Source organism: Sclerotinia sclerotiorum, genomic scaffold (genome assembly GCF_000146945.2).
Source record: "Sclerotinia sclerotiorum 1980 UF-70 scaffold_2 genomic scaffold, whole genome shotgun sequence".
NCBI classification, from domain to species: Eukaryota; Fungi; Ascomycota; class Leotiomycetes; order Helotiales; family Sclerotiniaceae; genus Sclerotinia; species Sclerotinia sclerotiorum.
The window spans coordinates 1,875,664-1,898,205 of record NW_001820834.1 but is presented as its reverse complement, the minus strand read 5'-3'; the positions used below and the strand labels follow the sequence as shown (position 1 = coordinate 1,898,205).

The 22,542-nt window shown below is 40.1% G+C and overlaps 10 protein-coding genes and 1 non-coding gene across 11 annotated transcripts; 5 read left to right on the top strand and 6 right to left on the bottom strand.

Annotated features, from left to right (window-relative positions):
* Window positions 1–187: 187 nt before the first annotated feature.
* Window positions 188–290, bottom strand: SS1G_14629. Its single transcript has one exon. It is a non-coding gene; the product is annotated as a tRNA-Ile (tRNA).
* A 1,247-nt stretch (window positions 291–1,537) lies between these two features.
* Window positions 1,538–3,095, bottom strand: SS1G_01802 (hypothetical protein; the record flags this gene model as incomplete). Its single annotated transcript, XM_001597558.1, has 4 exons — window positions 1,538–2,334; window positions 2,385–2,631; window positions 2,690–2,880; window positions 2,936–3,095. The coding sequence occupies 4 exons, from the start codon at window positions 3,093–3,095 to the stop codon at window positions 1,538–1,540; spliced, it is 1,395 nt and encodes a 464-aa protein (XP_001597608.1).
* A 451-nt stretch (window positions 3,096–3,546) lies between these two features.
* Window positions 3,547–3,895, top strand: SS1G_01801 (predicted protein; the record flags this gene model as incomplete). Its single annotated transcript, XM_001597557.1, has 2 exons — window positions 3,547–3,622; window positions 3,777–3,895. The coding sequence occupies 2 exons, from the start codon at window positions 3,547–3,549 to the stop codon at window positions 3,893–3,895; spliced, it is 195 nt and encodes a 64-aa protein (XP_001597607.1).
* Window positions 3,896–5,211: 1,316 nt separating this feature from the next.
* Window positions 5,212–7,284, bottom strand: SS1G_01800 (hypothetical protein; the record flags this gene model as incomplete). The annotated part of the gene is made up of 5 exons (XM_001597556.1): window positions 5,212–5,348; window positions 5,492–5,699; window positions 5,783–6,012; window positions 6,203–6,809; window positions 6,904–7,284. The coding sequence occupies 5 exons, from the start codon at window positions 7,282–7,284 to the stop codon at window positions 5,212–5,214; spliced, it is 1,563 nt and encodes a 520-aa protein (XP_001597606.1).
* A 1,658-nt stretch (window positions 7,285–8,942) lies between these two features.
* On the top strand, window positions 8,943–10,168 carry SS1G_01799 (hypothetical protein; the record flags this gene model as incomplete). Its single annotated transcript, XM_001597555.1, has 2 exons — window positions 8,943–9,304; window positions 9,373–10,168. 2 exons carry the CDS (start codon window positions 8,943–8,945, stop codon window positions 10,166–10,168), a joined length of 1,158 nt encoding a protein of 385 aa, XP_001597605.1.
* Window positions 10,169–10,486: 318 nt separating this feature from the next.
* SS1G_01798 (hypothetical protein) lies at window positions 10,487–11,170 on the bottom strand (the record flags this gene model as incomplete). The annotated part of the gene is made up of 3 exons (XM_001597554.1): window positions 10,487–10,609; window positions 10,669–10,798; window positions 10,872–11,170. The coding sequence occupies 3 exons, from the start codon at window positions 11,168–11,170 to the stop codon at window positions 10,487–10,489; spliced, it is 552 nt and encodes a 183-aa protein (XP_001597604.1).
* Window positions 11,171–12,480: 1,310 nt separating this feature from the next.
* Window positions 12,481–13,752, top strand: SS1G_01797 (hypothetical protein; the record flags this gene model as incomplete). Its single annotated transcript, XM_001597553.1, has 1 exon — window positions 12,481–13,752. One exon carries the CDS (start codon window positions 12,481–12,483, stop codon window positions 13,750–13,752), a length of 1,272 nt encoding a protein of 423 aa, XP_001597603.1.
* Window positions 13,753–15,694: 1,942 nt separating this feature from the next.
* On the top strand, window positions 15,695–16,949 carry SS1G_01796 (hypothetical protein; the record flags this gene model as incomplete). Its single annotated transcript, XM_001597552.1, has 4 exons — window positions 15,695–15,739; window positions 16,072–16,082; window positions 16,222–16,410; window positions 16,688–16,949. The coding sequence occupies 4 exons, from the start codon at window positions 15,695–15,697 to the stop codon at window positions 16,947–16,949; spliced, it is 507 nt and encodes a 168-aa protein (XP_001597602.1).
* A 599-nt stretch (window positions 16,950–17,548) lies between these two features.
* SS1G_01795 (predicted protein) lies at window positions 17,549–17,704 on the bottom strand (the record flags this gene model as incomplete). Its single annotated transcript, XM_001597551.1, has 2 exons — window positions 17,549–17,616; window positions 17,671–17,704. The coding sequence occupies 2 exons, from the start codon at window positions 17,702–17,704 to the stop codon at window positions 17,549–17,551; spliced, it is 102 nt and encodes a 33-aa protein (XP_001597601.1).
* Window positions 17,705–19,432: 1,728 nt separating this feature from the next.
* SS1G_01794 (predicted protein) lies at window positions 19,433–20,489 on the top strand (the record flags this gene model as incomplete). Its single annotated transcript, XM_001597550.1, has 4 exons — window positions 19,433–19,546; window positions 19,847–19,882; window positions 20,125–20,163; window positions 20,457–20,489. 4 exons carry the CDS (start codon window positions 19,433–19,435, stop codon window positions 20,487–20,489), a joined length of 222 nt encoding a protein of 73 aa, XP_001597600.1.
* A 576-nt stretch (window positions 20,490–21,065) lies between these two features.
* On the bottom strand, window positions 21,066–22,154 carry SS1G_01793 (predicted protein; the record flags this gene model as incomplete). Its single annotated transcript, XM_001597549.1, has 3 exons — window positions 21,066–21,419; window positions 21,559–21,730; window positions 21,907–22,154. 3 exons carry the CDS (start codon window positions 22,152–22,154, stop codon window positions 21,066–21,068), a joined length of 774 nt encoding a protein of 257 aa, XP_001597599.1.
* Window positions 22,155–22,542: the final 388 nt, after the last annotated feature.

The window sequence follows — 22,542 nt, the reverse complement described above, 5'->3', positions numbered from 1 at the left end:
CTCTCAACCCACCACGACCCACCACACACATCGGACCAAAACTTCCATCTCCATCTCCATCCCAATCTCATCTCAATCTTCCACATCCATCTCAACCAACCCTCCCCTCCTCCCATCTTTAATATCAATACGTACATGCATACGTGCAGCTCTAAAGCAACAGCAGAAACAGCAAAAAGACATCATATGATCACTACGAGGGTCGAACTCGCGACCTTGGCGTTTTGAATCTCTATACAAATGTAGAGAAGATATTAGCACCACGCTCTAACCAACTGAGCTAAGCGACCGATTTGGGTTAGATTGCATTTTTGGCTGGTTTGTTGGGGGTTGGCAGGGGAGGAGGGTTTGTGATGAAGAGGTGGATGGGGTTGAGGTATGGGTTGGTGGATGGGATGAAGATTGATGGGATTGGTGGGTGGGGGGAAGGGAAGAGAGATGAGAGGAACCGAGAGGAGAGGAGAGAGAAGAGCGTAGGGTTTGTGGGAAGGGGAGGGGATAGAATATGGGAGGAGAGGAGACGAAAGGGGAGAGGATGATTATTAGGAGAGCGGAGGAGTGAGAGTAGGATTAGATAATAGGATTTAGCAGATATCTACAACGGAGAAGTACTAGAATATAATGTATAGTGTATAGCTAAGGACTAATATAATATATTTTATTATTATCTCTACTCAAATATATCTATAAATATAAAAAGAAAAAGTAAATATTTAATACCTAAATATTTAAACCATATCTCAGAATTCTAATCTGAGATTTTAATTATTATTTTATATTATATCAAAATTCTGATACTATAAAAGATACTTTTTCTCTACTATTATAAACAGATAGTCAAGTACAAGAGTTTCTTTCTTATTTATAAATACTCTACCCAACATACATATACAAACACGCATGTATATATAATATCTTATCTTTCTCTCTTTCTCTCGTCTTTTTCCCCTCTTCCTTCCTTTCCTCAACAATTACCCGTATCCAAATCCCCATCATAAACCCCATTATAATTATATCCCACTACACCCAAACTCCCCCCCTTCTTCCCTCCAAAAAACTCTTACTAAATTCCAATTCCAATCCACAACTCAAAACCCAAAACTCAAAACCTCACAAATCATACAAATACATTTATTCATCCATTGATTCATTGATTCATTTCATTTATTTGCCTCTTTATTCATCACACCATTAACAACCATAAAATATAATATACAAAAAAAGAAGTAAGCCATCAAGCATGACCAATCGACCAATCGACCAATCGATCGACAAAAACGATCCCAATCCAATCGACTCCTAATACACAAAACCACGCCCATGACACCCATCCCATGCCAGCCCATTCATTCATATCGAGATTTTCTCACAACAAAAACCAAAAAAAAAAAGAGTTCCACCCATGAAAACCATGCTATCCGGCATCCCGCGTCCAATTCCGCAAATGCACTTACTTGCTCCGCTTCGCTCCGCAATATCCAAAAACCCCACAGCGAGCACAGCACAAAAACTATCTATGATACATACATAACCAACATTAAGTTTGGTTATCAGCGCAAGACCAAGCACCATGAGACGAAGAGGTATCGGCATGCATTTGATAACCACTAGCATACAAGCCCGCAAAACAAATAATGCAGGCCACGATAATCAAAGTGAAATTAAGAGCGCTGAGGGAGATTTTCTTGATACCACGGGTGCAGGTTCCCCAGTTGAGGTAAAACCAACAGATACCTGGAAGACCGTAGGAAAACCAAGAGGCGAAGAGGGCGGAGATGAAACCGAGGAGGTCAGAGAAGACGGGGATGGATTCGGCAATGATCCAGGCGATGGTCCATGTTCCTACTGCGAGACCAACCCAGGTTCCTGTGGCGACCCAGCCTCTGCTGTTGAGATACTTGGTTCCGGAGAAGACACGGAGATAAACATATTTAACCGTGACGTGAGCGAAGATAACTCCCGCGATAATGATAGTAGGTAATGCGATTCCCCAAGCAATTTTACGAATGATAGGGGTATTGCTGTTAAGAGCTGGACTAGCTACATCCTCGCCTGCATATCTGTAGATGACGAGAGCGGCGACGACGTATAAACTAATATCGACGGTTTGGAGGAGCATGAGAGATTTAGGGAATTCTCGGGGGTCGCGGAGTTCGGCAATAAAGCTGACCCATGCGACGTGTCCACCATATGCGAAAACGATGTTGGAGATACTGTTGAATGCAGATGGGAATGAGGGTGAGTAGGTTCCTTTCATGGCACCGGATGCTGCTTTTGGGGAGACACCCAATGCGATCATGGTGAGCATGACAGCGGAGAGAATACTGGTAAATGCTATGATAATAGTTAGTATCATTCGATAATCAAGATGTGAAAAAACATACAAATGATGGACAAGAATGAGACATTCTTAAGAGTTCTGTTCAAGGAAAGCAAGCTGAAGACGACCAATCCAACCACACCCCAAATAATAGTACAAGTAGCATGATTCGTAAGAACATTCATGGCAATTGTAAAAGTCAGAAGATGCGAAGCCATACTGAAAATACAATAGATGACATAAGCCGCACCAAGGATCTCACGACCCCAGGCTCCCAACATGACTCCACCAATGTCTCCATAAGTGACAATCTAAAAAGTGGTCAGAAACAGGGATTCTTTTCCAATGTGTCCATAAATCTTCACATACCTGAGGATACCGCATTTTAAATTGCCACAAGACGTAACCCGAATATGTGGTAAAGATACCAAGACCAATAATAGCAATAACGCCACCGATGAGACCAACTTTTGCCAAAACAGCTGGGAGAGAAAGGATACCAAGGGAGATATTTTCAGCAATCATAACGATTGCTCCTTGCCACCAACTCATGGTTTTATCTGAATTAAAAACGTCAGCTCGTATCCTCCGGAGCTAAGAGGGTAAAAACCTTACATTGAACCTCTGCACCCTCCTCATTACCAAATGCGTCAAGAACCTCTGCAACTTTCATTTCCGAGGACTCATCATCCGCCCTGATGTGACCGCGGAAATTATTGGCGGCTGTAATATCGTCTGGCATGGCTTTATTCGTATTGACTTTCTCAGCCTCCATATCTGCAATTTATGATTCGTTTGTAAATCTATGTTTGGTTTTGACAGGTCGAAATGATGTTGTTGAATCCAATTACTTTTGATTGGTGTTGGAAAAAGAAGGTAGGGTTGGAGCTACCAGTTGAGGAAGGAGTGGCCGGTGTTGAAGGAGAGGTCAGTGTTGAAGGAGAGGGAAGAGATGGAAGAAAAAACATTAGACAGATGTGGAAACGAGACGAAGATATGTAGGGTTTTCTGGACGGGGCTAGACACGCTCAACAGAGAGATAAGGCAAAGATTAACAATTGATTTCTATTTAATTCAGGTAAGTTCAATGAGGGGAATGTCGGTGCGAATGGTAAGACCATGTTAGAAGGTGGTTCCTAAGACGTAAGTGAAATTTTTTTATATGGAGTTTCATAAGTGACAGTGGACCATTTTAGTTCAAAGTGCCCCACTATCTAGTAATTATTATGTTTTGGCGAGGCGACGCGAACAACGGTCTCCATGATTTCAACATCATTCGACAAATTCAACGGGATGTCGGTAGTAATCATGTACGATTTGATTGATTCAGGGTACTAAATCTGGGGTAGTGGGTGATTCTGCATGGTCAACCTTGATCATGTTGAGATCATGCCAACAAAAAGAGTTGGATTTGCTTTCCATCATAGATGCAAGTGATTGAAACGGATGTCAAAAGGTCAAATGGTCAAATCCTTTGACGTCTCCATTTTCGAACAACGAAATCCGGAGAAGACGCCTCGAAAAATGCAAATTAATGAATTTTCCAAGCTTGTGCCTGTCTTTTACGCCTTATGATGTAGATCATGTAAAGTAGCCTTTACCGACAACTCCCGCAGCCTTGTCGGGCCGCTTTAGACGAGAATAACCGAATTGGTTCAAGTCTTTTCCATTTTTTTTTCATCCATCATCTCCACCAGTCTTTCGACTACGTATACCTCGTGAAGCCAGGTATAAAAGTAGATGAAGACCCCGTAGATAAAGATAAGAAAAACGAGGCGGACGACTGTGAAATAAAATGAAATCATGACCATCTATCTTTAAAGACAAGGGCAATAAGTATAAATAGAGAAATGATCTCACGTTTTCCCACCCCCACACGACAATCCACAATTTCTGTTATCTCCCCTCATTTTGGGGAATATTCGGAATCGACGTCCACCGCTTGAAGAAAGGGGGTTGCAACGTGCTGGGAAAATTCAATCGGAAGAAGCCACTTAGCGGATGAGCTGAATGAGGTAAGGTGTTTGATTTCTCTCGGAAACCATACCAGACCAAACTACACTCGTACTAAGAGAAGAAAAAAAAAAGGAAAACTGTTCTGTGCATTAATTATACTTTTCTTAGTCTAAACTTTCATAGGTTATTCGAACATAAGATATTCATTTCAGACGTTAGATTAGAAATGATACGACACGCTAGAAAAGCCGACGAAAAACTTAAAGGACCAATGATGAAGGATGAAGCTTTATAAGAACAACGTGACATGAACTCGGAAAGCTTTAGTGTGTTTAGCTTGTTTAGCTTGTTCGTGGCTGAGGATTTATCCTAGACCTTGAACGGCTTTACGCGGCCTTGGTTCCCTTCCGCCGGCAGTTCGAACTTTTTGTACAAATCCAAGATTTTGGTGTGGCGGACGGATTCGGATGTACATCTCAAAAGTGGGAACTTCTTCGGGACATCATACACCGGTGTAAATCTGATGAGAAATAATGACGATGACGGATAGTGAGAGAGTAACCGGATTAACAGGAATAATAATAATAATAAGCATCATCCATCTCAATTTCATTGTCGTGTCAATGAGCTAGTCGATCGCATTGATTTTCTAAGTAGTACTAGTAAGTAAGTACTGGTACCCTTTTAATTTTTTCCAGATTAGGTGGTTTCGACGAATTGACTTTGATTTTGGATTGACGTTTGAAATGTCATAATCATTTATGGATTCATTCCCTAGAAGTTGGAACGATTCATGAGGCAATCAATTCGTCAATGCACTGCACTCACTGATAGGTGAACATGAAAGAATTACTCCTTCATGAAATCTCTATAGGTAAAAGCCCAATCTCAATCTTGATCAATGAATAGGACTGGAACGGACGTACATACATACATTAATCGATTTTATAATTTTTGAAGTCTCTCGTCTTTACGCCTTTCGCAAACATCAAATCCAATTCTTCATACGTCCTTCCTTTGGTTTCTGGAACTCTCAACCAACACCATATAAAGCATACTACCGAACAACCACCTATTCAAATATTAGTTATTACTATCCTCTTTCGATATTAATACCACCAAATAAATATATTTGGTGTCATTCGATTCACCAATGCACCTCTCAATTGACACATTTCTTGTCGCGATCGATAACTAAATGTAACATTTACTTACCATAAAAGAATCCTATCTTTCCTCTCCAATTCGCTTGATCCGGATTGATCATATAAGGAATTGCGACTGTCATAACGATTCCAACAAGCGCTTGCATTGCGGTAGCCACAGCAATGGTTTTGGCGCGAACTTTAGTAGCGGATACCTCGCAGAAAATTGTATAGCAAACTGGTCCGATTGTAAGGTCGAAGATACCGTTCCAAACGATCTATATTCACGCAGAGCGATCAATACAAGCCAATCATCAGATTCTATACATCACAGAACGGCGACGAATATTCTTCAACATACCATGAGTGTTGATTGCGCCCAAATGACAGCGGGACGCTTCGAATAATTTGGTACGCAATCCAAGATTCCGATAATGAACATAATTGTCGTGAGTACAGCAAGTCCAGTGTTGTAGATGCGTCTTCGACCATATCTTGATATCAAAATCCATGATAGGATAGTTCCTACGAAACCAACGGCTAGAAATCCGACGCTCATATCGAAAGCTTTGGATCCCGCAAGGCCGGCGACTGAAGTGATGAGTGATTAAGTCATCATTCTGTTTTCAAATAGCACTCGAATATAATAGCTTAAACGTGTGTATCTGTTCCAAGAAAAAGAGGGTATTTTGATTGTGTGAATGGGTGTGTGTGCACAAAGAAAACGAAGATACCTATACAAACGAAGAAATCAACACTTGACACGAAAATGAAAACTCACGTTGAAAGAAGTAAGCCGCATATCCCACAAGATATATCCCACTAAAAACCTGCGTAACAAATACCGCAATTGCAATTTCCGTCCTACGTATGTTAGTCTTATTAAAAACATCCCAATAAGTTGTTCCCGTCTCCATCTCCAACTCCAACCTATCCGTCTCAATCATCATAGCCAAGACCAATTTATTATTGATTTTCTTCGAAGAGAGACGATTCAACGATTTTTCCGCTTCCTCAAGTCTATCTTTTCGAACGAGCCACCATGGCGATTCAGGAGCAAAGATGGTACCGATTAAGATGATGAGAGGCCATAACCATTGAATTGCAAAAGGCGCGCTATACGCCCAGTGATTATTGAGTTGAGATGTTCCAGCAATAACTCCATTGGCAAGGAGTTGACCCATCACAAAACAGAGATTAATATAAGAAGTTAAATGTCCTCGAAGCGCAATGGGACATACTTCTGATGCGTAGGTAGGCGCGATAGTCGTATAAGTACCCAATATCAATCCTCCGATTAGTTCACCAACGAGAAGAACCGGTAATGATCGCGCGAAAAATTGCATAAATATCAATGCTGCCGTGCCTGCTACACATACCATGTACGTCTTTTCAAATCAATAGTTAGCCTCTGGTCTACCAACATCAACATCAACATCAACACCAACACCAAAATCAAAACCAAAACAAAATAAAACCTACCCATCTCCGACCATACCACTCCATCGGAAACCCAATAAGCAACGCTCCCACAACCTGACCAATTGGATTTCCCATGCCCAACGCCGTCTGCCACGGCGCACTAATAATATAACCCCCCTTAAACAAATACCCAAAATCCTTCTGAAAAGCCGGCGTCGCATATAAACTCCCCAATAACTGCGGATCAAAAGCCGTCATGATAATTCCAAGGGAGAAAAATGCTGACCATCCTATTGCGGCGGGATAGTTGCGGAGTCCATCACGAAAAGTCATTGTGTGTTCGATTTCTGTAGCGGTTTGCGCGTCGATTTGGAGGGATTTGTTGGTGGTGTGGGTTTGGGGAATTTTTGGAGGTTCTGTGTCGGGGACGTCGACGTCCATTTTGATTGTTTGATTTTTGGCTTTTTGGGAAGGGGTTATGGGAGAATGAGAGATGAATAGATGAGGTTGTAGAAGGTTATTATTGTATTGAATTGGATGTAGTTGGATTGAGTCAGGTTACACCGAACTCTAAATATCAATGTGTTGTCGTCTCGTCGATACCTACCTACTTAGGTATTACACAGAGCGAAGTAGTAGAACGAAAGAAGTACTGAATACCAAAATCACTTTGCAAAGAATAAAAAGAGTTATTTCTTGTGAGATTAAAATCTATAGATTTGTAGGTTTATATCACATAAATAAGAATTTGCTTACATCCTTATCAATATTTTCCTATCTTTTATCTTTTATCATATCGTCGTAGATATGCATCAAGATAACAAAACATAAAATGGGGTACACTGAGTGGTACTAGCTAGATACCTATGCACGCGGCACTTCTCCGAAGAGCGAATCAATCAGAAGTGCAGATAGTCATCTTGGCATGAACGAGCTGCCGATATCGATATCAAGAAATCTCCCTTTTAGGAAGGTGTTCCCGGATATGTAGGGAGGGTTTGAGAAGGTTACAAGATTGATTGATGGGTTGATGGGTTGCGGGGTAGTTTGGGGCTTGGGGTAGGTAGTAGGGTACGAGTAGCAGGGCAGTATTAGGTAACTAGATAAATAAGTTCTGTGTAATTACGTATTTCTGGAATCTAAAGGTTCATATTTGTATTCATATATAAATCTAATATCTACAAAACGTAACCCAATCCAATCTAAATCCGTACCCCAATTCCCCAAAATCACTCTATCCACCTGCAGTTTGTGATTTTTCTGTATAATTACCCATATATATTACCTAGGTACCTACGACCTATTAATAACCCAATAATACAGAATTAAATATAAAAACCTACCCCTAACTAATGACTTAAACAATACCTACCTACCTACCTACATTCCCTCGCCTCCACCTTCACAGCAAAATCAATATCTACTTTGATAAAACTCATTTGCCCATATACATACATGCATGAATGAGTTTGCGGCTGAATATATATACGCTGTATTAGTTAAGGTTATATGTATATGTATGTAGGATATGTACTCGTAATACATAATCACATATGCAGTTTTAACTGCAGCAGAAAAATCAATACCAAGGATTTGGATTTGGATTTGGATGTGCTGAATATGCTGTGCAGTCTTGGTGATGCACTCAGAGGGTAGGATTTTTCTTTTTCGTAGAGAAGGGAGGTTAGAAAAAGAGAGAGAAAGGGTGGTGCTGATGTGAGAATTGTGAGATGTGAGATATAAGTTGTGTTTCTTGGCTTTGTAATTTGTGGTTTGTGGGGAATTGGGTTGTATGTGTCTATATATGTATATGTATGTGTGACTTCGTATCAATGAATGAGTGAATTTATTGATGAAATGATTAAATTGAGAAAGATTCCCTGGAAAGCTCTAAAAGGTTGTTTGTAGATGTTTATTCACATTGGCAAAGAAGAATCGTGGCAATGTATTTTCCAACAGTACTACTATCTTGCATTGTGCAAACAATACATCTCACCCTCGTTCACGGTCTAAATACATCCTCATCCTCCCCCTCCTCCTCCCCAACCTCCTTCTCCCCAACCCACCCCCAGCCCAAAACCCTCGCCCTTACCCCCCCAATGGGCTGGAGCACCTGGAACCAATTCGGCCCCCTAATCACCTCCACCCTAATCCAAAGCACCATCAACAGCATGGTCCACAACCAACTCCAAAACGCCGGATACATCTACATAAACATCGACGACGGATGGCAACGGCACAAAGGCCCACGATCATCCTACCCTCTCGAAGCCGATCCTATTAAATTCCCAAACGGCATAAAAGCACTAGCAGATTATGCACATGAACGAGGATTTAAATTAGGTATTTATTCAGGTCCTGGTGATGTGACGTGTGCGGGATATACGGGGAGTTTGGGGCATGAAGAGGAAGATGCGAGGATGTTTGCTGAGTGGGGAGTTGATCATTTGAAATATGATAGGTAAATTAGGGTTTCTACGCACCATTTTGATAGGAATTTTCTGATTCTTCCAGTTGTTGTTCTCATAGCGAAGCACCAAAATCCAAAGTCCAAGAAATTGTATTGAAAATGTCAAAGGCTTTACGAGCGAGTGGTCGTGCAATCGTATACCATGCATGTCATTGTGGATGGGCCGATATCTGGGAATGGGCTGCAGAAGAGGGAGCAAATCAATGGCGAATCGGACAAGACATCTCTGACGATTTCAACTATCCGGGAAAGCGAGAAAAATATTATTTCGACGTATTAGATATGATAGATCGAGGAAATAACCTAGTGCAATATTCGGGTCCGGGTCATTGGAATGATTATGATGTGCTTATTGTTGGTCTGAATGGAAATTCTACTCAGCTGGTTGGAACGGGTGCGTCGAATATTGAGTATCGTACTCATTTTAGTATGTGGGCTATGGTTGCTTCTCCTTTGCTTATTGGTTCTGATATACGCACTTTGGATATGTATGATCTTCAAACTCTTACGAATAGGGAGATTATTGAGATAAATCAAGATTCGCTGGGAATATCGGCTCAAACGGTTGGTGTAGGTTATCAAGCTGATGGGGATCTTCAAGTATATGCTAAAGAAATGTCGGATGGGAGTTATGCCGTTGCACTACTCAATCGGGGAAGTTTCACTGCGGAAATGAGCTTGAGTCCTCGGCGGGATCTTCTTATGACTTGGGATCATTATCGAGTTCGTGATTTGTGGAAACATAGGGAGGGGATTTATGATATTCCATATACTGTGGAAGTAATGCCTCATGAAGCTAAGATTTTGAGAGTTTGGGAAGTTCAAGCCAATGCATCAATGTGCTTGTTCCAGTAAGATTCCGAAGGGCAATTGGAGTAGGCGTATCTTTGGTTGATTTATTGAGATGATTATAGACAGATATTCGTACCAGTCTAGCAAAGGAATAATCTTGCCCATTTTGACAAAATAGGAATATGCTGTTGTTGATCGTGATATTGAGATGTTTTTTGAACGTTTAGATGCGTCAAAAAATGATAAATTCGAAAAGAAAAGTGAGCAAGGCAGCGCAAGACTTTAGGAAGTAAATTTTCAATACCATTATCATGAGCCACGCTTGCTACCACCAAACTTGTAGAAGCAAACATTAGACTTGAGAGCGTGTACAACTTGAACTCAAACTCCATTCAATGCAGCCTCTGATTCAAGGTCGTGATAATGATGCATTTCGTAACCTCTTCCTTCATAGCCACACTTTTCGTAAAAAGCCCTCTTCTTTTCACCGCAATCAAGTATACTCTGAAAAGACTTTAGCAGTTGCTGTATTCAAGTTTTGGTAATGAAAAAAATGTACGCACCTTGTAACAACCTCTTTCAGCTGCAATATGATCCAACGCCTTAATAAGTTTCGTGCCAAATTGCTGTCCTTGATGATCTGCAGAAATACACACATCTTCTACATGACCCTGTAAACCCAGATTTCCAAGGCTTCAAAACCAAAGATTGTTAGAATTCCTAATCGTCATTTCCAAGAGAAGTCTAAGATGTGAAATGCACTCACAATTTCATCTCCACGACAAGTGTGCCCGTTCCCATAATAACCTCTTCATCACCACCCTCCTTCACAATCACCAACACATAATAAGTATCCTCACACTTCTTCATTGCATCAAAACGTTCCTCCCACTGTTCTTCTGTAATGGGTCCAACATATGCAAGATCCCGCAAAACACCCAAATAACCATGATGAAAATCAGATCGTTGAAGAGCACGGAATTTGTAGCCTTCAGGTAATGAATTTTGACATTCCTCTGAGATTAAATCGTTGGAGAAAAGTGATAGTTCTGTTTCTGTGGCCATTGTATATGAATGAAATGAAATGTAGAGATACAGGAAGAGAGTATAGAATGAGTCGATGATGACGTCGAAATGTTGAATGGAAGTTGAACGAATAGGTATAAAAATGGGGGTGGATCCAGTCACGAGTTAGACAAACTACGTGGCATTTCACGTGATTGTCATACGTTTACGGCGAGATTAGACTCTAACCTCATAAATGAAGTTTTTCAATCTGTTTAAGGCACGAGAGATGAGTTAATTTCTTCTGATAACCTTAACGTCTAAATTCATCGGTAGGAACTCACACTAACCCCCTGTAAGAAGAGAATCAATAATAGGTTAGGGCTCGGAGTATATAAATTCGCGACCACATTTATAAGTAATCTCAAATTTCTATCGGATTTTTAGATATTCCGATATAAGATTAAAAACTCCGATTCTCCTTGCGAAAGGGTTTGGTGTGAACTCTTTTACTGGTGAATTTAGACAATACTGTACCTATTTCCTTTCCTTCCGCTCAATAAAATGTTATTAAGCAGGCCCTGATCAGCTCAGCAATGTCACGTGCTTATGGCAGAAGTTATGTAATCCTCCTACCTGTTATGTGTTGTAGTTCAAGTAGTTCCAGCAGGAAAACAAGGGTTTGTGCCCGGGCCATGATTCTCTTCCTCAGCGGAAATGCTTTTGATTAGATAAAGACTGCGGCAACATTTGATAACATAATCATTATAATGTAACCTATGTCTAAATGCGCACCATAGACTTTTCCATTTGCTAGAACGAGAAACATTTGTAATCTCTAAAAGGTGATGACAATTATTATTGACAAATTATCGTTCAGTATGATGTGACGGGGAATATTGAAATTGGTTGTCTAAAGTAAAAGTACAGAAGCTTTGCTCGAGTGAATACCTAGTAAGACTTACATACTCCGTACTACCTCAAGGTAACCTTGAGAGCTAAAAGATCCGTGCCCACGACATCAATTTGATTGAGCCCGAGCGGACAAAATTTAACAAGTATAAAAGGTTCATTCAAATCCCCTACAATAATTCTATCTTGAGATTTTTCAAGTGCTTCATCATCTAGAAAATTACTCAAGGAATATCACCCGGTGACATATCAGGTACGTACGACTTCCTTCATAACCCAGCTAGCTATCATGATCAGTCTTTCCAAAAATTGTCGCAGAAGCTCTGCCCTATTCACCCACAAACCCATAGACCCCCAGTTTCTATAGCCATTATCCTAACAAATCTTCAGAATTCGACCTTACCATCACCATCTTCACCATCATCTCACAGTCAACTTCTTACCAAAATCCCTTCAATATGTCATCCAACTCCAATTCTCATGAAATCGTCATCTTAGGTGGAAATTTCGCAGGTGTTAATGCTGTTCATTATTTGCTTCGTCAGACCTTACCTCAGCTTCAACGCCTAGACCAATCGAAGTCTTACCACATCACACTCGTTACTCCAAATACTTCCTTCTACTTTAAAATCGCAAGTCCTAGAGCTCTTATCAATTCGACATTAATCCCACAAGAGAAGATTTTTAAACCTTTGTCAGAGGCCTTTGCCCAGTATGATGCTTCACAATTCGAATTAATTCAAGGGACTGCTTCAGATCTGGACCCTGCACAACGATTTGTCACTGTATCAAATGAACAAGGCGATACGCGACAAATTCATTATGATTCCCTCATTATTTCCACAGGCACAACCTCAAAATCTCCATTATGGGGTCTCCATGGAAATGAATCCATAACAAAAAAAGCTCTCGATTCCTTAAACACCGCACTTCCAAATGCGAAAACCGTCTTGATCGCTGGAGGAGGAGCAGTAGGTGTCGAAACGGCTGGAGAAATAGCTACAAATTATCCTAACTGCAAAGTAACACTACTTTCCGGAGCAAATAGACTTCTTCCCAGGATTAAAGAAGCAACAAGTGTACGAGCCCAAGATTATCTCGAAAATATGCACGTGGAAGTCATACACAATGTACGCGTCGCAAGTACCAACCCGGCACAGCCTGATGCTTCACCTGCTACCCTCCAACTTAGCGATGGTAGCTCTCGTGAGGTCGATATATATATCGACGCTACAGGAGGTAGTGCCAACAGCCAATTTTTACCTAAAACTTGGCTCGATGAAACAGGACGAGTGATCACACGCGATGCATACTTCCGTGTCAAAGGAGCTGATTCAGATGATGTAAAGGGAATATATGCACTAGGGGATATCGTAGCCGGTAGTTCTAATCTAGCTATGGAAGTCGACCCTATGATTACAACATTATCTTCTTCATTAGCGGTAGATATTTCCGGCGATCTCGATATCAAGAAACCCGCCACGCCGGCTCCGGGATACCTAGCCTCATTGTTGAAGATGTTCTTAGGTGGTTCGGATGGTTATCCTGTACAACTGGAGTTCAAACCATTGAAAGAGACGATTTTCGTACCAATCGGTAGTGCAGGTGGTGTAGGACAGATTATGGGTTGGAGAGTCCCTAGTTTGATGGTAAAGATAGGGAAAGGAAAATCTTATTTTATTGAACTTATTGGTCCGATTATTTCTGGGGAGAAGTGGAAGAAGGCATAATAGAGGAAAGTATGAATGTGGATAGATTTTAGATCTAGACGTGACTGATGTTAGGTGTATGGTGATTAGAGTGATAGATATCCTTGGAGTTTTGTTTTTAAATATAATAGCGCAAATGAACAGTTTTTTTCATAGAATAGATCTTAAAACTTGAAGAATTTAATTATCAATTTTTCTATTATATTAGAACATTTGTATTAGAATCGATAAATAAATTCCCTGATTATATTATCATGTAAATATCCATTTGAATAGTAAAATTTGGAGTTAATACTCATTAACACCAACAATTATTCTTTACTCTGCTAGTTTAATATCCAGTCTACAACCTCCTCATCACAATATCTATTTCGATCACAGCATCTCAGTATTAAAATTACAATATTTGATCATCTCACACCATATCGACCATAACCACATCGATCAAAAATTCGAACGTCTCAAAAAATATCTCTCTCAGAATTATATCTCAATACTCGGCGCTCACAGCGAGATATTCTATTTATTTATAATCCAAATTGTTCTAATTAACATTTGAGCATTTCAACAAAATCATCAAACTCTTTTACACTCACACTCACCCTTCCACATACACTCAATACAATACAACACAATACAACTGTCACGATTCACCATTAGGATTGATGGTGTTACGATGGTAGCAAACTGATTAATTAGGAGAGCTTAGGCCTTGTGCAAACACGATCAGATTTCATCGAATTAGTATGTGATCTTGGTCACCTGAAGATCGTATGCGCACGCACCATCAGAAATCACGTGATAAGGAGCCCTAGGAGCTTCGTGCTCAACTTAGTTATCAATTAGTTTACCTACATTCTACTTAATCTAGTAACGACTTCACTTCCAAGTAAATACCAGTGATAAAGCCTTAACCCATAACTACCAACCGACGAACCTTAGGCAGCCGCTGCCTTTAGTACAGTATCGTTACAACAACACAACTCCAACCCCTTCACCTTCTAGACCTAATAAATTTAAACCCTTTTAAAAATCTAAGAAAAATATTATTTTAATTTTCTTTTTAGAAGTTATTGAAGAATTTTTAATAGAAAATAATAAAATAATAAAATAATAAAATAATAAAATAATAAAATAATAAAATAATAAAATAATAAAATAATAAAATAATAAAATAATAAAATAATAAAATAATAGATAATTTAATAATAATTTTTTAATTATATATTATAAATATCTTGTTTTTGAATTAATCTATAAAAGATTTATTAATGATTGTGATCAAAAGAGTGTTTATAGACCAGCAATTGTGTGACGGAAATCCCTGCTTTCCTCCCACCTTTATTATATAAGAAACCTCAGGTACATTAACCATGTCCACACATGATACGATTACTCGAGATTAGTATGCGATTTAGGTGACCTGAGGATCAGATCCGGACAAGTACTAGGTATCAATGGTTATCGGTAAAGTAAGATCATTGGAGGAATAAATACGACTTCTTTTTGCCTAGCCATTGCGGCTAGGCCATTCATTTGTGTATATATAGAGTAGCTATCCCCATCTACAGGTGCTCTTCACCTGTAGATTCTAAGTTAAATACAATTGCTGGTCTATAAACACCCTTTTGGTCACACTCTCAAACTTCTCATAATCCAATTGAAGTTCTTTCTTAATCAACTTTAATGAAATCTCGAATAATTCATCATCAATCAAGTTTCTTTATATTTATATTCGAAATTATATTAATTTTAACTAAAGATACAAAAAGATTAATATATGAAAATATATTTTTAAATGTAAAAAACTATATATTTCGGAAGATAAATGAAGTTTTAAATAAATATCGATATATGAAAAAGACTTAATTACATCAAGAAGAAGTATTTACTGAATAAGAAGCTGCAGATATATTATCTCAATAAGAGATTGATATTCAGATTCAATACAATAAGTATCAAAATGAGGAAAATTCTAATAGGGAATCATCTACTAATCGATATTGTAGTAAGTGTGGAAAGACTGGTCATAATTCAAGAACTTATCAAAATAATATAATAGATCCTAGATTATTAGATTCTTAATAGTTTTAATTGATTGATTTAATGATTGTTAAATGATATAAGTTAGAAAGTGCAAATTGAGGTAAAAGTGATACACTCGGTGTTAAACCACATTATAAATACTTCTTATAAAGATTATTCTTTAGATTTTAGAAATCTTATTTTTGGATATTTGTTTAATAAATCTATATACATAATGTACTTCATATATTAATATTTTAGGCCTTTCAGGAAGTACTTATATATTCTTATAGTAAATAAATTTTGCTTTCTTAGGGCATCCTAGTGTAAGTTAATTGCATTAACCCTGTTTTTTCCTTCCGGCAAAAGAACTCAATAGTAACATTTTCCTACAGCTGGCATGGAACCGTACCTCCGTACAAATGTTCACACCATTGTAGCTTCACTCACCTCTTACACACCAAGCTCACACTCAAAAGAACTTCTATCCTCTCTCATCATTGCATATGATACAGCTTCAGAACCCTCGCGTATCAGAGCCGTTGTTCTTTGTGATCCACGTAATTCATTTTCACGATGTTACACGAAGGATTATCTCGAGGCTTGTCAGAAGTTTCGTCAAGAAAGAGGCCTGCATCTGATTTCAGATGAGTTGTATGCTTTGGAATAAATAAAAAGCTATAAGAATTTAGATGAACACATAGCTCCATTTCGATCAGTACTTTCGATACGAAACAAAGGATTGATTGATTTCGATAAGGTTCATGTGGTATTGAGCGGAAGCAAATGTTCAGTTCAAGTGGTATCAGAACCGTATGTGTTTCATAAGCTCTCCCCCCTTTGATTTTCAACTAACGAATTTTACAGGGCTGTTTCGTATCACAAATTAACACCCCACTCCGACTGCAATCTCTTTACTATCATATGCAAGTATTTCAACGCTTAGCTCGCTTTATCTAAGACTACTACTTGATTCTCCTCGCCCTCCTCGCCTAATAGAAACGAACTCTGACCACCTCACGACATCATACAAGCTATTTGCAGATAGCCCCAGCAAGTGGAAGATAAAATTTCTGCCTGCCATGGAAGGAATATTCATATTTGCAAAATTAGCTCCGGATGCGAGAACACAGGAAGAAGCTGATGAGATATTCTCGCAGCTCGCTAAAAATGGAGTCTTCGTTAGTCTCTGAAACTTTTACAATGGTATTCCGCACGAAGTAGGGTGGGCGAGAGTGACTTTCTCTACACCGGTTCCAGTGGCTGAGGAGGCTATCATGAGAATGGAAAGGGATATAGGGAATACTCCAACACTAATTAGAGGTCCGAATCAGTTTATTTGTCTGAATTAATTGGCCCAATCCGAAGTTATGAGTCGGGAAACTAAATTTGTCGAGTGGGAAGAGGTATTGGCCTGATATTGTTTCCTGAACTATACTGACTACATCTATATAATTCCTCTTAGACTTCTTGCCATCTCACATAAAAAGTTGTTTTTATTTCTTGTTTATTACACCAAATTTTTAAAAGCCTGTTCTCAACATAGCCTTCATGACCCAACTCTTATTTGCTTCCGTTTCAAAATTAAAAGCGGAGTAAGGACTTTGGCAGCAGCAAAGGCAGTTACAACTTTCAATTGCAGCCCATATACAAAAGAAAATACACCAATGACCCGAGCTCGGAGATCTGGTGAAAATCGAGCTACCGCAGTCGTGGTTTGTAAAAGGGTGGTCAGTTGCTCTTTGGTAAAAACCGCGGAAAGTTTGGATGCTGGTTGGGAGTTCATTAGGCTCTAGGCTATTGAGAGTCCAATAGCACTACCAAGTTGACGAAACTGTACCATAGCCTTTGTACCGGTGGCTATATGTGATATGTTGGATTTATTATTATGTGGTATTTAAATAGATTACATACCAAGATCTTGTAAATCCACGTTAAATGGGGTCATTAAGACTAGAGTACCAAATAAGATTCCCTGTCCAAAACCAGAGATTGCTTGAAAACCATATTGGCTTTTATTCATATCAGTGCCAGTGTCTAATGTGGAGTATAGATCAGGTCCAAGAACTTGCAGAATGGACCTACAAGAACCAGAAATACGGGTCGAAATTTCTTTGCTTTTGAAATAATACCATTTGCCGTGAAGGAACCAATAGGTGCTAAAAGTGCTTAAGGAAGTAACCTAGTTCCGGCTTGAAGTGGTGATAGTCCTTTGACAGTCTGAAACTTTTGTGGAATGTTCACCACGGGTACCGTGAATGGGACGAATGGGACGCCTAGAAGGAGAGATGTGAAAAGCATACCTATCCATGCTCTATTGTGCATGAAACGTCAAGGGAAGAAGATTCTTGTTGGAATGAGCTTACTGTAATATGGCGTTCCCAAAATAGGAGCGCAATGAGGAACACCCCTGATAGCACAAGCAGCGTTATTTTAGTAGTTGATCCTCATCAGAATTTTGCAGATGCTTCCAGGAGGGAGGTAACAAATAGATCCCAAGCAACAGTAGAGTCCCGAGGGCGTCAATATGGAGAGGGGATTCAATCGATAGTTTCGCCTTTAAACTCGGCTGGCCCAAGAAAGAATTTTCATGGCTTAGAAAAGCGGCGGGCATTGGATAGATGTAGCAACGTTATCGTGACTATTCGTGCTGGGACGCTTCGTGGTGTTAGCCGATTATTCTAAGAATGTAATTAGGTCGAAAAGCATACTTCAGGATAGACACCCATCTCCAAGAAGTATTCTCCGCGATGAGTCCCCCAAGGATTAGTCCAAGTGCGGTCGCCAATGCTAAATCTACAGATATAATAGCATAATAATTCTTCTCTTAGTGATAATATGGTGAAAACAAAGAGTTCTCAGTCAAACTTACTCCGCAAATGGGATATTTTTCTTTTGGAGCCATCTCAAAAACAAACAATCGTGGCAATCGAAAAGCAACCCGCGGCTCCAAGCCCCTGAAACGCGCGACATATCATCCTGTGAATAACGTTAGAAGCTTGGCTAAGAGATACCTGACACAGTAAATGTACTTACAAGTGTGTGATTTTGTGCGACGCTCCACATGAACCTGAAAAAGCCGTGAAAATATCGAGTGAGGTAGCTAGACTTTTCTTCCCGCCCAAAATATCGCTAATCTTGGCCCAGGTATGATAAATGCTACCACCGTCAGCAGATCTTCAAGAAGAGACAGAAAGTGCCTGTAGATTTGAGTTTATCAAGCTTGCTTACCAGTATAAGTGATCAAATAGCTGACGATGACCCAACCGGCTTCACTGAATCCATGAAGTTCATTTGTAATGTCGACGGGGGAAGTGCTGACGATTTAGACCTCGAGATTTGGCAGGAATATGGAAAGGCAGATACTATCATCATGTTAGAAATACTATTCGTTTGAATATGTCACATCCTATCATGAGAATTTAGCATAGTGTGAGAACATGAAGTCTCCAACCTGTCAGATGTCCTCAGTGCAGAACTTGTTCGGAACTGCCGTTGATTCTCACTTGATCTCGCAGGGATTTTGAAGATGGTTTGTTTGTGAGTGAAGATAACTCTGCTCTAATTTCTTTGGTATTGTCGCTATAGCTAGGATCCATGATGTTTGTACTTAGATTTGCATGTAGAATAACTAAAGATTATTATGGTATAATATTTCACGGTTAATGGTGTACAGATGGCCAATTTACGGGCACCAGCTTTGCGAAAGGAAGAAAAAGCTTTTGTCGCACAAATAGAAGACTCATATGGCCAGACAATATCACTCCGGGAGCCTTTAAAGAACGGCTTGGTATGCGGCGTAGCTTTCAAGCAGCTCTAATAGCCTATTCAAAAGGTATGCCGGGTGTTTGGACGTTGACAGTGCCGCATTGGCACACGTGCATCTACCGGGCGAATTTTGAAATTGGTGTTTTGTGCCGCAAGAGCTGATATTGGAAAGGATTTAGCATATGCATACCTCCCCTGAAATGCTACATTGATTAGCATAGCTATTTCACGGTTATTTCGATTTATCAGTTAATAATTTAAGAAATCGTCTGGAATTCTCGGCATCATCCAATGGTTTTGCTAACACTGTGTATATGCGAAGATCACACTCTTCATAGCACCTACGGATATTTCCAATGTAAGCACAGCTGAGGTGTGAATTCGATGGCGACAGAATGCCAGAGACTTGGACTTTATCCGTAACCCCCTAAAATGACATGGCAGATGAGTTTCCATCTGACATGCATGACTAAGTTACACCACAACCGCCACAGCCAATATAAACGTGGCCATCCCGGCTCTTAAATTAAGGTTACATGTGTCTTGCACAAATCCCCCAGCTTTTTAAAGAAATTCTCCGGTAGGGCTTATTTTTTTTAGACTGAGGTAGAAAGATTTAGCGGCTGCATCAAGGCTTGTGTAAGGCGAAAAGCGCAATCTAATACCTACTCGCCGACTGCCTAAAATTCCGAATATGCTGATGTGTGCAGAGATTTATGATCAAGACATTCATGGACTTTTTCCACACTCTTGAACTCATATTTTCATGCTAAAAAGTTGTACAGCTTGAAGAAACTGGGCGCTGAGGCCTGTCATATTGGAGAGACTCCCCAAGACGGTGATGGTGCTAATATGCCAATAATACACCACATGCTTCGCCGGTTATCTTACGTTGCCTGATAAAAATACTAACATTAGATAGAGGGGTTCAGGGGTTGTGTGGTGGGTTAGTTATGGAGTTTTAGATGGGGGCGGAAAAAGGGCTATGTCACTGCCTCCAGAACATCTAGATTCTAAGCGATTTCAATAAAGGGGTTTTTTGTATATCCGGGTTACGAGCATTGATTTTCCTTGGCAGTATTTAGAGCAATCTGCAAGAGTATCAGAACTAGGTGATCATAACTCCCCACAGTAAAATCCGCAAAGCCTATTTGACATTACGATGGAAATTACCCAAATCGAAGAATATCTCAGAAAGCCGGCTCCAGCCCGCGACAAGGATCAGCTGATTGTCAATGTTCTTGGTACTGCATCAAAAGTTAAGCCCCAAGCAATTTACGCAGAATTCCCCGTTTCTCCTGATAGCTACGGCGAGGGCTTCAGTAGAGTAACTTGTGAGCGGTTTGCCAACGTAATGAACGGATTGGCGTGGTGGTTGACCGCACAAATAGGGAAAAGTAAAATCCTTCGAAATGCAGAAAACGAGCAATGTCAAATTCTGGACTATCACTGCAAACAGCAGCGTAGTGATCAACCCAAAGTAACTAAACCCACTAAAGTCACACCGAACCCTCAGAAACTGTCTACCATAGAAGTCTCCGCTATACTTGAATAATTTTCTTAACCATCTCAATAGTAGCATCTGCCAACTCAACCGGCCTCTCCAAATGAGGAGAGTGGCTCGAGCCTTTTAAGACAGAAGTCACTGTTGCTCCAGCCTGCTTAGCATATATTTCCTGTGCAGCCAATGGAAGAATACGATCAGCCTCCGTGAAAATGTATCCTAATCTGCCCTTGTAAAATGGATCACTGTATGGATCGTACAGCACTGGAGTCGCGAAGGAAGCGTAGGGCTGCTTTGGGAGAGCGTTGGCTAGTCTCTCCGCTTCATCGTCCGGGAGATCGTGGAACAGCATTTCTCGGGCTTTGGTAAGGTTGACTAGGTTGGTTTCTTTCTGATTTAGAGTAGAGTTGTCAGTACAAGTATAAAAGACATATTGACTGTTATGAAAAGGAAATACATGTTTAGGTGGCTAGTGCCGAAAATTGATGGGTATTAAAAGAGAAAGCGGTAAAAAGTGACATGGGACTTACATCATGATGAATCCAATCTGGTAGATCCTCAGGATCAATACCCATGACCTGCATTGGCGTCATTCCTTTAGGAGCTGTAAAGGCGGCGCAGAAAATAAGGGCGATAATTCCACCAGCTTTACTACTGGCAGCTCGTTCTGTCTTACTCAAACCTTCGACTGCCGAGCCACCACTGCAAGGTTAAGGAGTCAGCATTATCTACCAAAAAATACTTCGAAGTACATTGAGGAAAATGACGAGTTGGTGAAAAAATGTATATTTATGAGGAAACATATAATTAGATCTTGAGATTGAGAAACAAAATGAGGCATTTAGAACAAAGGAGGTGAATGAACCGATAAAGCTTACTAGATACCGCCATATGAGTGCATGACAAGAACAACATCTTTTCCTTCATTCACTAGAGGCTTTAAGACTTCTTCACGAAGATGTCTGCAGTCGGGGTTCGTTGGTTGCAACGTCTCGGTTTCTGTCGAATAGGAGGATGGAATCTTGCAAACAGCAGGGTAGTGGCGAGACTCTAAGGCTTGGATGAGGGGTTGATAGAATTCAACTAATGGCCATGCTCCAGGGGCAATTACCACTGTAGGATTCATGATAATTCGTAATGGCTGGAAGATGAATTCAAGTGATAAGGTGAGGTTGCTGAACCCTTCGAGAGTTTCTAGGTTGAGCTGAACTTCAATGGAGCAAGTTTCAGGGCGTCAAAGGTAAATATAACAAATGCTAGGCCTCTTGTTGAAGGGAGACTATAATTAGGCAGTGCTGATTATGTATAACCGTATATACTGTGTATGCACCTACATGGCGTGGAGCGAGGGAGTGCAAATGTGGTGCATGATATATATGCAGTCACCAGTGCAACCTCCCGTAATGTCATCCCCGCATTATAAAAACTGAGCTGTTTTTGTACCATTGGTGACTTGGCTGTGTAATTTCTTCAGGTTGAAGCTAACCGAGTAAATTATCTGCCAGAATCCATGG